Raw genomic sequence first — 16,677 nt, 5'->3', positions numbered from 1 at the left:
TATATATATCTTACCTTCAGCATACTGTATTATCTTTTTAATATATATATATATATATATATATATCATTTGTTAAGATCAATACAACGAGAGAATCATAAATATAAGAAAAATTCACCCAACCAGCCTTACAAATTTGACAATCTAATTACATGCAAAAGGCATTGATGTAATATATAAACTGTGGGGCTAATTGCAAGTCTTTTCGGAAAGCAGAAGATAAATGATTCGAGAGGCTGCTATTCCATTACTGGGATTCACACTCTGCTGTTTTCGGGTTTGTTTGTTTGTTTTAAGTTTACAACCACAATCAAATACTAAATAAAAAGAATAAAATCCATTTCTTATAGTACAAATGGATTAAGAATTAAAATAAAGTGTGGAATTAAGTAATTCCATTACTAATATATCGTGCATTTTAAAAAAATATTTATTTATTTAAATTTTAGAAGTTTCAAGATATAAATAGTTTTAAATGTTTACACAAAAATATTATTTATACCATTAAAGATGAACACAGTAAAAACCTTCACATTTGGACGAGGGATGATCGGTTGTAGCTTAAATGTTAAAATTGATTTAGTGAGTCTTGCTAACCAATGTTCCCAGTGCAGTTTGTGAGATAAGTTAATGTAGATTATTATATCATTTCTATAATAATAATAATAAAGACAATATTGTAGCAAATGCTAACGTTAAACAATTTTATTATAAACTTAAATATTGAGGAAGGAGATGTGATGGTGAAGACTTTAAATGGCAATATAAAAGCTTTAACCAGAAAGTGAGGGGATTTTTGAATCTAATTCTTTTTTGTCGTTGTAATCTCCAGCAAGTTAAAATGAATAATAAGATATTGCAGAATTCTAGAGGAAAGACGGTTAGAATACACGTTGCAGAGAATATATCAGCCTTTCGTTCCTTTTTGGTTGCAAGAATATGAATGTCACTTTCTTCAGGTTTCATTTTCCTGTCCTTTGTTTTTGTTGTTTTTAGCTTCTAATCCATGCACGCTTTTGTTTGTGAATCCCAATGGGTTAATTTGATTGCAAACTTTTAAAATCAAATTAATTTACACATTAAATGATTTTAAGTTTTTTGAATGAATAGACTTGGATGGCTAAAAACGGATTTTAATTGGCCATAGTTTCAAGTAGGTTCATTTAACCAATATTTCAAAATCATGTTGATGTAATTGAGATCATTTTGATTTAATTTAATGCAAGATGAACACACCCTTACTCAAAACTGAAATAGAAATATATAAATCTTCTTCACCATGATATAAAACCGTATTTAATAAAACTGCGTGAGATAACAATTCCCAACTGACAAGGGCATTGATCTGAGCTGAGGGCATATTTTGGGTACTGACTGAGAGATGAAAAAGAAAATGGAGCATCTGATGAAAAGTTACCAGTGAATTTCAGATTCAATATTCCAAAGTTACGCCAGCAAAACGTTTAACGCCAGCAAGTTTCTTTCACGAAAGAATGGAAAGGCAGCCATAGTTTATTTGCCAACGCATTAAAAGTTCACCTAAGAAGATTCATAGTTCAAATAGACCACTGTCTCTAGATTGCCCCAAAAAGAAAAAGTCATACCATCTCAAATGTTGCGAGAGCAACTGCCGCCCAATTGGAATCAAACAAGACATGAAGATTTTAACATTTGAAGGTGCACTGTCTACTGGACATCATTCCATCTTACTCCAATTTTATTCCAATAGGAACAACTGAGTTGCAATTAATGACGATCGTCTCCATGTCCATCCGGAGGTCCTCCAGGACCTACAACTTCCAACTGCAAAATAACAGTGGAAATAGTTAGGAAAACCCTAACAGCACGTTTGGTTCGCTGTATTGGATTAGAGGTGTAATGGAATAGAGGTGTAATGGAAAAGCTGTGTAATAGCAAATCAACTGTTTGGTTGAATGTAATGGAATAGAGGCGTAATAGTAATCCTGTGTTTGGTTGAGTGTAATAGAGGTGTAATAGCATAATGAAAAAACTAAAATGACTAGAATACCCTTAGCAGAAATTTGTTTTGGTAAATGATTATTGTTATTGTTATTTAAATTTTAATAAGATTATTATTATCAATAATAAATAATTTAATCATATTTAAACATAATTATTATTAAATATATTTTAATTAAAATATATAATTTAATAAAATTCTTAATAATTAGCATAAATTTGTTTTGGTAAATTATTATTGTTATTGTTATTTAAATTTTAATAAGATTAATATCAATAATAAATAATTTAATCATATTTAAACATAATTATTGTTAAATATATTATAATTAAAATATATAATTTAATAAAATTCTTAAAATTAATATTCTTATATGAATTTACTCAAATCATAATATATGATCTTGTAAAATATAAATTAACATAATTATTATTAAATATATTATAATTAAAATATATAATTTAATAAAATTCTTAATAAATAAAATTCTTCTATGAATTTACTCAAATCATAATATATGATACTATAAAAGAAAATTTCAAATAATTAATATTAAATATGATTTAATTAAATATATGATTTAATAAAATTTAAAATTATTATAACTAATATGATTATAGTTTATGAATTTGTATAATTTAAAATAATAATTATTACATATAATTTAATAATAATATATAATTTCATAAAATTCTTGATAATAAAAATTTTCTTATATGAATTTATACAATTTAAAATAATTAATATTAAATATAATTATATAGTGATATATAATTTCATAAAATTCTTAATAATAAAATGTTCTTATATGAATTTACTAAAATCAATATATAACTTGAGAATTATATTATGCATAAACATAATTAACTTATATTAAGAAAAGGTTAGATGAAAATGAAATTGTACATTAAAATCCATATGTTATATAGTTTTACAACATCAAAAAGTTTGAACATTGATATTTAATGGTAAGAAAGAAATCTCCTAACCCATTCCAATCGGGCAACTGAAGGTAAACTAAAGAAAACGATCATTTGAGTTGGATGGTCGGGAATTTTACTCAATGCATCATACCCGATCGTTGGTTAAACCTTCAATTGACCATAAGGCTGAATATAAATTTGAAGCTCTCTCTTCCATATGTTGTTCTGACTTCTACTGAACTACCACCTCGGAGGCAAAACTCCTACTGATTTGATCGCCAACGGCCTGGATTTTCTCCCCGAACAAAGTGGCAGCCTCATTAAATGAAGAAAACACATTATCACGAGCATCAGATTTCTTCTTTCTCTTGTTTGAAGATGAGGAACCCCTTGGTCTCGATCTCCTCGCGGATCCGTGCGAAACATCCATGTCATCTAAAGAGACGTCAGCTTCGTAGTCATAGAATGTGTTTCTCTCTTCATTCATATCTGTAGTACGTTCATCATCAGCATGTATTTCTTCAAGAACATCAGCAGCTGTTTGAGCATCTCTCCCAGTTGCTCGATCTCTTGCGTATATGGTAGTAAGCTGGTCATAGTAAGGGAAAGTACGAAATCTGAATTGGGCGGCTTCTTTGTGACTCTAAAAAAATGAGGAAATCATATTAGTCGTAAGTTTGGTAAAAATAATATAATAAAGACTTGAAATAATCTTACCTTTAAATAGGACTCCCAAACCGCATCTTCAGCAACAACGAGCTACCTATGCTCGTCCCAACCAAAACCGCTATTGTTTTGGCCATTAAGCATGTTGTAGACGATTGACCACTCCCTTTTAAGTAACCTAATCCTTGATTCAATATTAGGTTTCGCCTTCAACATTGCATTTCGTAAAACCGTTTGTAGCATTCTTTCCAACTCGTTCAAATAACCGCTTTGAACCCAGTATCAAGATTAAATGTTCCAACATTGTGTAGGTCCACCATCTTTGAAACTAATCTCGCATCTTCCTCGAACCCATTTTCTTTTGCTTCCTCGAGAAGCTTGAGCATTTGATTCGGAACACCGACATAATGATCTTAAGAACAAAAAAACAAATTATATTAATTACTATTTTAATATCATGATTCAAAAGGTCAACACTTTATAAAATCTAAGTAATTAAGTTGAATATCATGAATCAAAAGTTCCATAGCACAAAAATTTAAAATTATAACACATCTTTGAATTAGAAGAAATTATATTATAATTTCGTAGTTTAGTACAATACAAAAATCAATACAAAAGTTTCACAAAAGTTTCACAAACTAATTTCTAGATGCTTGCCATTCATCGAACATTTGGTTGGCTAGTTCCATCCTCCAAGTAGCCCAAGCATCCGATGGATGAATATTTGTGATATTCGGTTCATCGTCATCCACCACATTAATTGTAGGTAATCCTTCTCCCACCTCCGCTTCAATGGGATCACTACTCATATGGGTTCGAATAAAATTATGGAGCAAACAACATGCAATAATAATTCTATTGTGCACCCTTACAGGATAGAACGATGGACTCCTAAGTATTCCCCATCTAAGTTTTAATAAGCCAAAGCATCTTTCAATGACATTACGTCTTTGAGGCATCTTTCATATTAAAAAACTCTTGCGGAGAACTTGGCTGATAACCCTGACGCCACTCGTTCAAATGATATCGTTGTCCTCTAAATGGTGCAAGAAATTCCTCACAATTTGTGTATCCAGCATCAACTAGATAATAACAACCTATAAAATAAGTTTCATATTAAAAATGATTAATTCAAACACAAAGTTTGATCTTAATGAATAAATCAAAGTCCTCTAACTATACACTTTACCATGAGGAACTTTTAATCCATGTCTTCTACTAATGGCATCTCAAGAACCCGTCCATCAAGAATCGAACCTTCCCAACCGGAAGAACATAAACAAATTGCATCTCGGTGTACAAACACCTAGCATATTTGTTGCTATGTCACCTTTTCGTCCGATATCTAGGTTTATCAACTGTTGGAACCCTAATCTTGATGTGGGTTCCATCAAGAGCACCTAAGCAATTCTATATCACATGATATAAAACCTTGAGTTAGAATACTAATTTAAATCTAAATCAAGTAAATGTTGTTGAAGCTATATATAAAACTTAGTCCTATACCTTAAACCATTTCCACCTTGTGTCAGAAGAATCGGCTGTAATTGGCTCCGGGTTTTTAAATAACACATCTTGCAAGCGTGTGACATGACATTTAAAACACTATGAAATGCTCTGCTAACAGTTTCCCCGGACCTTCTAAAGTGATGCTTGATAACTCGATTTTTCAGGTGATGGGAGATGATATGTAAAAACATTGCTACTTGCTCGTCAACAAGCATGAACCTTGTCGACTTCAATCCCCCTATCGATTCTAACATCTCACATAATTTAAAAAAGGCACTCTATTCATCCTAACTTGTTCAATATGGTCTCGTCACTAGCATATACAAGCCTATTCACATAATCTCGTTTTGCATAAAAATCTACGGTATAGGACCTAATCCTTGGTCTATGTAGGCTAAGGTGGCACCCATTCTAAATAAGAACCAAATCGCGATTCTCTGATTTCCAACCATATTGTCACAAACAATACTAATTCTTTTCGCCTCACACTTTGTGCGATTAAAGCGAGCGAGCCATTCTTGCAACATTTTAAAATTAGAACACACTATCAAAGAATTGAAGTTGCAATTACACATTATCAAATAAAATAAACAAGACAAATTTAGAACACACGAAGCAAAAATTATCTACTAAATGATATCGTTGCAACTTTAATTTCATTTCTTTATCAATCACCCAAATAATAATGAAAGAGTATATTTAATTCTTGATGATTAGTTTAATTAAGGTTTTCTTATTTCAAAATAAGTAAAATGAAGAATGAGGATTTGGTTTAATAATGAAATTGAAGTTTTATAACTTTTATAACATTTTAAATGGTAATTTCATTTTGTAAAAATATATATAACTTTGAAGAGGACTTATTTTTACAAGAATTGTTACTTATCTTTCTAGTATCAAGTTTAAAATACATGTTTAGCATTTTTCATCAAAAATTATTATTATTAAAATTTCAGAATTCTATAGAATTTATTAATTTAACGACCAAATTTGACTTTTAAGTAAAATTTGTATAATTTTATTTATCATATTATATATCGTTAATTTTAAAACTTCCTTACACTTTCACAATTATAATTTATGTATTATAGGAAATCATATTATGAATGAGGAATATTTTATGTATAATGTAATTGACTTAAAATCTAAGATAGAATTAGACAATAATAAATTTCAGTCCATTTATCCATTTTTATAATTAAGATAACATTATTTCCATTATAGGGAAAAATAATTTTGAATCAATTAACATTTGTTTTAAATAACATGTATTGCGTGCATAAAAGGTTAATTATAATCCATGAGCATTTAATTTCTTCAAAAACTTATATTAAATTTTAATATATTATGTATAATTGAGGTAAAATTAATTGAGGTAAAATTTGAAGGTTGGTATTTGTTAGATTATAACTAAACTCATTATAATTTGGACATTTAAATATATTGATTAGTTAATTAAAATCACCCAAATTAATTGACCTAAAATGATATCGTATAAATATATTGATTAGTTACTTAAAGCATGTTCAAAGTTTGATCATTGAAAATTTTTTTATTGATGATTAGTTTAGTTAAGGTTTTCTAATTTCAAAATAAATAAAATGAAGAATGAAGATTTAGTTTAATAATGAAATTGAAGTTTTAAAACTAGATAATAACATTTTAAATGGTAATATAATTTCATAAAAATATATAACTTTTATCTCATTTACATGTACAAATTTATTATTAATGATATTGTATTTACATGTACAAATAATTGTGATTTGAAGCCCATTATTTGTAGGCATAATGCTCTTTAAAAAAATGTTACCTAATAGTAAAAACATATAACTTGGCTGATAAATTCAAAAAGAACAATGGTCATGCAACAATAACCATAACCATACAAACAAAAGCTTTAATGAGCATTACAAACATACAAACAAAACCATATTCATTTGGGAAACAACAGAACACTGCTACATCAATACTAACTCAGTAATGCTCAAATCAGGACATTGCGATGTGGAAGTGTTGGAAAAATGTTACTGTAATGAGAAAAGTGCTCGGATCAACCTTTTTTTTGGGGAAAATATTTATGCTATAGCTAAATATAGTATATCAAAGCACGAACAACCATACACCAATCATCATCCATGAGCCATATTTTAAATATGATATCGATCAAAAGCAAGTATCTAGATAGTTTATTAAATCCCTTGCCTACCAATCATCAATACTTACAATTATGCAACAATCACCTTTTAAGTACTTAAATGGACCGTTAACTTTCTAGAGTAGTCTTACCTTCGCTCTATTCCAGAACTTTGAGAACTTTCTTATTAACCTCTCTCTTCTTGCAAAAACATAAGAAAAATAAAACATTTAGCCATTGGTTATAGGCTTATAGCAGAATCTTGATAAGCGAGGAACACAAAAGAGGAACTATGAAACTATTAAATCCAATTGCATAGCTTTCAAAGGATTCACTGGATTTTCTTTGTTACGTATGATACCAAAGCGACAAACCATTAAACCCAATTCCAAGTTCAATAACCTACACCTGAATCGCCTCCTCATTTCCCTCATTATTTGTAATTAGTTCTCACCTCCCTTTTCTTCCTAATAAAAGGCCGAACCAGCAAGTGTCCTCTTTTCATTACAATATGAGAAGACTAGATAATAATTTTTCTTTTGTTTTTCAAGAATCTGGAAGCAGTCATGGCACAACCATAAAACCAACCATATTAAGTAAATTCGATGCCTAACATCCTACATGTAGTAAGTTGCACTCGGTTAATACATAACAAACCATCGGCCTCTAATTCCCCACATTCATCCCCATTAGCAAACAACACAATGCAGGCATATGTATCATCAACCGAGCAAAAAGATTCAAACTAACTTCAAAAGTGATTTGATGCTCATAATTTATCCATCAAACCTAATTTCAAAAGGAGACAACAACAATTGATAAGCTAATTTAGCCAATGATTTGGTGAAGAATGTAGGAGAAACATCATTTGCTTTAGATATGCAATCATCAAACATGACCAAAATTTCTAGTTCATAGCATGAGCAATAGCATGCAATTATCTAGATTCTAGAGGTTCATAGTTAAGACAAAGCTTAGCATCGAACAAAGTAAGCTTCCAAAATTTAAGAACAAAATCAAAAGAGCAGTTCAAAACCAAGTAAATGACAAAGGTGACACTAAAATGTATAATCACTTACGAGTAAATTAATAACGTTTTACAACCTTACCACAACCAAAAACTATTAACCATAATATTAAACCGATATACAAGAAATTAAAAAAAAACAACGCACCATAAACAATTAAACAACAAAGAAAACCACACGAATTTTCACTAATACAACAAAAGCTTCTCTTTGATTTTCATGGACTTCACGGTTTTCACATATACGCTTGCGAGTGTTTGTGAATTTGACAAATATAAACAAGATATCTACTCTCTCTAAATCATATTCTTGAATTATGGAACTTTAACAAAACATAAAAATATTGCACGGAATAATGTGCCATCTTTGGCTGCAATGAGGAAAATAGAAACTCAACTCATGAATGCAAAATTTGTCATACGAAAATGGAAATATGATTTACTGAAAGAAGTATATGCTTTAAACTTTTTGATGTTGCTCTTTGAAAAATCAGGATTTATAAATTACATCGCACATAATTTATATGAAATCACCATCAGAAAGCAAGGGATATTAAACCCAGAAAAACTTTCGTTAACTAAAACTACAGAAGAGTAAAAGATTCATAACCATGAAATCAGCATTAAACTACTGAAGAATAAAAAGCCACAAGTGCAATTATACAATAATTCCAATGAAATCAGCAACAATTTCATAAAATAAAATAGCAATTTCAACAGAAACTACTGAAGACTAAAGATTCATAACCATGCAAAAATATTTGATAAAAGATTGTCGAACAAAAGAATTGGCAGATTAATTTGGGTTCGAAATAAAACTCACCCGATATTGGATTAGAGGTGATGACCCGAAAAACGCTTCACTCTTTTTTCAATGGATTCAGCTATCAGGTATTTCCAATTTTGTGAAAATATTGAAGAACAGTAGAGAGTTGCAGATAGGGTTGGGAGGAAATGGGAGGAGACAGAGACTGAAGAAACGATGAGGACAGAATAATAAACAAAAACGGTGGGAGATGGAAGGAGAAATTTTGAGGACAGAATAGGAGAGGGTCGGGTAGGGAGGGAGGGTAAAACAAAGAGCAGGGGACGGAAGGCGGACGTAATAGGTATTACAGGGATTTGGGAAGGGATTACAAAAGCAGCGAAAAAGGGGATTAGGTCGGGATTGGTTTACGCCCGTAATGCCTATTACAGCGAACCAAACGCCGGATTAGAGGCGTCATATAATACGCGCGTATTCGGCCTGTATTGTATTAGGTAATACACTGAACCAAACGCCCTCTAAATGTGGGAAACAACCGAATTCTGCACAGGTTCAACAAGGCTGGAAGAGTAAGAATGCCATTTCATTCATTTTCCTAATTGCTTTAGAGGGCAATTGACTAAGGGAATGGAATGAAAGCGTCCAGGACTCGCTTCAGTCATAGCATTGGAGCCACAACCTTAGTTTCAAACTTTTGGGCTTTGGGTGGCAAAAAAAAATCACATAAGAGATGTAGTTCCAATTACACCCTTCAGGTACGGTCTAGATATCTTAAAACATTTACAACTCAATCTAAAAGATAATTGTTTGTTGCATTCACTGCTCATATTAACAGAATTACAGCTGAAGAAACCAGAATCCATATATATATAAGCTATTTATTGCACCAACTGGTTTTTCAACCATGCTAGTTGACTATAGCCCAGAGGCCTAACTGAGAATAATACTAATACTATTTATTTATTCCACAACTCCCCACATCATTAACAACTAATTCAGAGTTTTTTGTGAATTCATGAATGGGCTAACAGAAACCTCTAAACTGGATATGGGTCCAACGAATACAAAGAAATTGATATTGGATGTGAAATCAAATATATCAGCTTAATCTAAAGACAAAATCAATGTTTTCTAATTCAAGATGTCCACTCACCACAAAATACTGTGAACAAACTGGACACTCATGCAGCTTGCCTTTCTCCAGCCAAAACCAAACAACATCATGCTCATCCTCTGCATTTTTTAAACAGGTAAATCAAATGAGCTTCACTATTGTTCAAGCAGAATAGAAATTTTGTAAAATTATGAGGAAAACATACAAGAACAACCTTAGTTCGAACTTATACAAGCAAAAATAGAGAATTAAAGAAAGAAACATACCACCTTCACCTCCTGGACATCCAACTATTCTCTTGTCATAGTAGGACTTGACAACAGCAGGTGCTTCCTAGTTCCTACAGGCAGATAAATGATTTCTACCATCAAAAGTCAAGGCATCACTTACGATTTCATAAAGGTCAACATTTCCAGTTTCTAGAAGAAGAAAAAAAGGTTTTACACCATCAAATAGAGGCCCAAACTCAAATGGATAAATCTACAAAAGAAAGTCATAGTTAGCATGATGAGATGCACATTAAAGTACATTGATGTAGTAGAAAGACATAGCATTAAACTTTAACACACTCAGAGAACAAAGCATTTGGTAGAAACACTTCTCTTCTCTGCACTGTATGATAATATCTGTAACAATCTAATGTCCAAGAAGTGGTAGAAGTATGATGTAGGACGCAAATTGAACCATACCATATTAATGATGCTCAAAAGTAAAATATAAACAGCCCAGGTTTGGCATATGGACTATTACATCTCAATGGAGGGTCAAGATCACAGTTCAACATCCCCCTCCTCTCATATCTAGTCTACTGGTGAGCAGGGCCCAAAAGTGAGAGGAAGAGAAAAAGAAAGAAGAAAAATAACCTTGCATGCAGAACTAAACCAAAGGACTCATATAAGTTATACCAGTAGGTGCTAATATTCATAACTTGAATAAAAAATGAATTAAAAGGCAATAGATTAAACAAAGGCTAACAGAAAATTGGAAGGCAATTCAAATAAGTTAACAACATCGAGAAGAGTGTGGCAACAGTACAAAATAATGCACCTGCTAACATCTTCTGGTATATAATTTACTTGCATTATGAAAAACCAAATAACAGTTTTAAGTATAAACAGCTTCACGAAATATCACCATTAGGTAAAAGGCAAACCATCTAAATGGAAGTGCACAAAATTCCAAGCACTTGAAGCCATGTAGAAAATCACAAACAAACAGAATAAAAGAATGAATGCAACAAAGAACACAGCAGTAAAATTATTTTCACTATTTCAAACGCCGTCTGTCATTGTTTCCATATGATATAGTGCACATGGTCAAACACGAGTTCTTCTATTGTAATACACTTTCAAAGGCATTACATACTAACCTTTGTGCCAAAAGGACCGACAGGATTGTTTACATCTTCAATGATTTTCTTCCCCTAAAAAAGGGACAAAAAAAAAAGGATATCAAAAGTTAGTCATAATGTTTACGACAGTATACTCGACAATTTGAATCAGACACCGGAAGAGGAAACATCACCTCAAGCTCAGCAGCAAGCTCCTCGCGCTCATGACCAGTGGCGATAGGCATTACATCCTCAACCCTCTTTTTTCACAGCAATGTCCGCTATACAACCAATCCAATAAAAAACAAAAACAGGAAATCAATATCGGATACCCCATCGACAATATGCTTTTCAAATAAAGAACTAAACTCAAACTTCTATCTCCTTCATAATTTCGAAGCCCATTAATTAATGATGATTTAAGATATTCATACAGATATAAATGAATACTTAAATTTTATAAGACTCTACCTAACGGATGCAATGCTTAAAACCAAAATGAACCGTTGAGAGTGATATAAGGAAATTAGAGTTACCTGACCCGGCAGCTAAGTGGCGAGTGAGGAGCGATGAGGAAGGCAATGGAGAAACTGAACATTTGAACTAAAGCAGCGGCGTTTTAGAAGGGGATCGGCGTGAACTGTGGTTAGGGTTTCTAGTTGTGGAATCAGTAGCCTTCTCCACAAAGTTCTGAATTCAAAGATCTGAGGGTTTTAATTTTGGTGATCTAAGGTCACGCCCCAGCTTCTTTTGAGAAACATCAACAATAAAAACGATTTTGTTTTTCACTTTCAGTGCCAAAAGAGAAAAGGGCAGATTCGGAAAATGTGGAAGCTGACATTGCCGATGATTGGGTTAACTGTATGTTTTCTTCGGGTCACGCTGGCTCTTGCAAACTTTCCGGGAATTTTGGGCTCTCGGTGCAGTTCGAATTTATAGGCTTGTTGAGGTTCAGGTGGGAAATTGCCACCTCAACAAAGGAAGAGATTTGGAGGCACATTAGCCTGGCTTGCGTTCCAACCCGGGTTTGAACTTTTTATTAAGACGGGGGTTTTAAGGAAGATTTTTATGTAAATCTAACTTTTTATTTGGGGTTTGTACGGTTTAGAAATATTATTATGATTTCTTTTTCTTGATAATTTATATATCTATTATCATATATGGATAGTTATCTTTCAAGTATGGATTTAAACTCAACTTTAATGAGAAAATGAAATAAAGTACTTAATAATGTATCTTTATAAATTAAGAACTACGAGATTGTTCTTTTGTTTTGGATGACATTTTCTTATCAAATCAAATTGTTTATGATATTTTAAAATCAGAATTTTTAAAAAAATATGTTTATTTAATGATTTTGAGTAAATGGTAAAATTTCTTCAAATCATTTTTAAAAATTATTTTAATGAAGAAAATTCAATATAAATTATATTTATTAAAAATATTATATAATTATTTTTTGACAATCAAAATTTATTTTAAAATATACTAATATTTTACATAGACTTAATAAATCAATACCTAATTAGAATTTAATTTGAAGTTACATTAAAAAGTTATTATAGATAGAAAAGACTGGAGCAAGAAGGGTAAATAAGGTTAAGCGATCTTTAAAAAATATTTTATATTATTAAAATATTCATATTATATATGTAAAATATTTATTAATAAATATTTATAAAATGTAATAGTATAGAAATTTCAATAAAATATTAAGAATGTTATTTAAAATTTTAAATTATTATTGATGTTAAAAACTTAAATAAAAATATTTTATTAAAACAAATTATTATATTAATATTTTGTAATATGATTAAATATAAACATGTATGTTTAAGAACATTAACACTTCCAATAATTGAGATTAATATTCAATATTTTAAAATTTAAATTTAATTATTATATTTAGCTTTGTTTACGTTTTATATAAAAATTAAGTTAAATTAGTAACCAACATCTACTCTTTAATGGATCTACATAATCTGAGAATCAATTACTAAGCTTGCTCAAATTGATATATTAAGAAACTAAAAAAGTTCCTTATAAGGAAACCTTTTTGAGAAGGATTTGTCTTTTCCCAAAATGTGAAGTCATATAAACCGTAGAATGTATATATATTGTAAATCATTGATCATAAACAAGCACACTCTAAACTTAAACTTATTTATAAATCATTTAATAAACTGTTTTTATTTTAATTATCAGGTAATTATTAATATTTATATTTTATTATGCCATATATAAAGAAATGTGTTTATTTTTCCTTTATCTAAAATTTCTAGCTTTTTTATTTATTACTAGAAATAATGAAAATATAATATTTTGAAAGTAGAGTAAATTTAGATTGTAATGTTACTCCTAACGTAAGCAATTAGACGTTGCCCTCCACCAATGAACGGGCTCCCTAATTGGGTTTTTGACGAGTTATGTTGGCAGCCAGCGTTGATTGCTAGGGTTTGCCATGGAGGCAACTTTTCTGTGAAGATTATTGGAAGGAACAGCCCATTCGAAGCACATCAATTTTGATTCAATGAATATTTAGGGGAGACGTGTGATAAAAGAGCTTTTGTTTTAGATTCAATGAATTACTTTTCCTTCTGGGTTATGAATGAGTTTTATGTTTTACTCCAATTGCCTGAACGTGTAAAGATACTGGATAGTTCGCCGTATCGATGGTTGCTCCATTCTGATAGATATGGGTTATTTATGACGAACTCTGATTATGAAATTCTTTATATCGATGAGAGATGCACCTTAGTACCGGATAATCCATTACTTTATTAAACCACAGAGATCGGAGGGACCCGCACACCTGGACAAAGCTGACGTGGAAAGATCTAAATTAGTATACCGTAAAAAAATCATCCTCCACGTCATCAAAAAGGGCACTCACAACGACTATGAGTCCCACCATATACGAGACGACGGAAGTCACTCATCGACGCGTGACACCTAAAGATACAAATGCATCACCGATCCAACGGTCTAAAATCAATATTACAAGGCACAATCAACCGTCTTTCCTCGAAACAGACACAAACACTAAACATAACCCAGATTTCAGACGAATATAATAAAAAAAACAACAACGCAGGATTCAGGATTTCCACATAGATTTTCATTTCGACAAATTATTCTTACCATTAACTCAGCAATTATTAGGCCTCAATCACATACCGGCCAACCCGATGTATCGGACGCAAGACGAGACGCGATCGCCGAGTGGTACATCATATCGTGAAACGACGCGTTCTCCATTGTCTTCCTGCGAAGTTGCTTCGCTTTCTCCTCGGTGAAGCACCTGAGCGAGGATTTGGATCTGGATCGACCCGGATCTGAGTCCGATTCGGATACTTCGGGATTTCTCTCCGATGTGACGCCGATATGGCCATCGTTGAGGTAATCGGGGTTGGAGGACAACCCGAAGAGGGGAGCCCACCAGGAGGAGGAAGAAACGGGTTTTCTGCGACTTGGATCGGGTCTTTGAAGTGAACCGGCTGAGGCCCGGATCGGGGTTGAGAGGGAGAATGCAAGAGTTGTCGCCATGGAAAACAAAGAATTTCTCAGAGAGAGAGGTGAGAGCTTTTGGTAAATGAAGCAGAGGGGAAAAGACCACTATTAGGTCTTGTGGATAGAGATCGGGGAAACATCCTCTGCGGTCTACAAGGGTTAGGCTCGTTGGAACCTTTTGTGGTATGAGGGTATATTAGGCACAGTAGAAAAATCTTAGCCCTATGGTTGGTGGGTTACACAAGTATTACAGTCAGAACGGCTAGAGAATATTGAAGCTCTTGAAAAAAGGTCAAAAAGTGGATAAGATAGGACACGTGGACTGCATGGAAGAGAGTGCGGAGGGACTTATTTATTTTGGATTTATTTGTGCACTTTTTTTATGGTAAGCTGTCAAAAAAAGTGCAAAATGGGGACTTGACGGAGTCGTCAAGGAAGGAAGGGATATTTTTGCCCCAAAAAGATTATTTTAATTTCCTATAAATTAAATATAATAAAAATCACATTTCCAATCAATTATGAATTGACAGTTAAAAAAAGTTATTTTCATCTATTATTAGGATGAGAAATTATTTCCTTCTCCATATTCTTGATTAGAGGTGTTCATAGCCCGGACGGCCTGGCTCGTCTGACGGCCCGCCTGAAATATGGGAAGGTTTGAGTAAAAATATAGGTTTGAAATATGGGCTTGGGCAAAAAAATAAGGCCCGTTTAGAAAACGGGCCGGGCTTTGGTCACTATTTTTTTGCCCAGACCCGGCCCGACCCGGTCCAAATATAATAAATATATTTTTTTATTTTTAAAAATATTTTAAAATACTTTTTTTTATTTTTAAAATACTTTCTGTAATTTTCTAAAAAAAATTTGGTGTTTATTTAAAAAATAGGCAGGGCCCGGGCTTAGGAATTTTTCCCGGGCCGAGCCTGGACAAAATTTCAGATCCATATTTCGGCCCGGGCCAGGCCCGAGCCTAGGACTTGGGCCGAATTATTTATGGGCCCAGACCGAACCCGGCCCGGCCCATAACACCTCTATTCTTGAATTTTATATATATTTTTTATCGTGTTTTAATTTTCCATTACTCCATTTTTTCTCCTTATCTCACTAGGCCTTGGACACAATTGCGTGACTTGGATTGACAGGTTCTGATATCATTAAAATGGAAAATTATTAAATTTTATAAAGTAAATGAGATAATTTTAATTTGATAATTTAAAAAAAATTAAATCTATATATTTATTTTACTTTTTTATAAGAAAATGGAGGATAAATTGTTCAAAGATTGAACCAAAAATCTGATATCAACAAACTTAACTTCAATGAAATCTTTCGTGTTTGTCCCATAGGTTTATTTGGCATTTATTTACTATTAATTTTGTCCTTTCAAATACAATTTCAATACATTTGGATTAAATTTTATTTCTCTATAAGTATACTTCAATTTTTTATTTTTCTTCTCAATAAAATTCCAAAATGTTTAAATTCTTCTCTTCTTCTTTTTTCACATTTTGCATAAAATTAAAAAAAACATATGTATATAAATTATTTTTCTAAGTGAAGCCTTCTTCTATTATAAAATAATGGAGTTCTTAGATTCATAATCCTTACACATTAAAATGATATAATAAATAAAGTATTATGTCGAGAAAATTTTGAAGATTTACAAGTATTTATTTTAAAATATTATTTATAATAATATAATTAAATTTAA

The 16,677-nt window shown here is 31.6% G+C and overlaps 1 protein-coding gene and 1 pseudogene across 1 annotated transcript; both read right to left on the bottom strand.

Moving 5' to 3' along the window:
* Positions 1-1,476: 1,476 nt before the first annotated feature.
* LOC105766786 (cytochrome c oxidase subunit 5b-2, mitochondrial-like) lies at positions 1,477-14,370 on the bottom strand (annotated as a pseudogene).
* Positions 14,215-15,061, bottom strand: LOC105768093 (uncharacterized). Its single transcript, XM_012587831.2, has one exon. It carries the CDS (start codon positions 15,000-15,002, stop codon positions 14,622-14,624), a length of 381 nt encoding a protein of 126 aa, XP_012443285.1. The 5' UTR covers positions 15,003-15,061; the 3' UTR covers positions 14,215-14,621.
* Between the last annotated feature and the right edge of the window lie 1,616 nt (positions 15,062-16,677).

This window comes from Gossypium raimondii, chromosome 5 (genome assembly GCF_025698545.1).
Source record: "Gossypium raimondii isolate GPD5lz chromosome 5, ASM2569854v1, whole genome shotgun sequence".
Lineage (NCBI taxonomy): Eukaryota > Viridiplantae > Streptophyta > Magnoliopsida > Malvales > Malvaceae > Gossypium > Gossypium raimondii.
This window is presented reverse-complemented; position numbering and strand designations above follow the sequence as displayed.

Excerpts from the sequence above, each read along its gene's own strand:
- LOC105768093 (XM_012587831.2), bottom strand. The coding sequence starts at position 15,002 with ATGGCGACAACTCTTGCATTCTCCCTCTCAACCCCGATCCGGGCCTCA.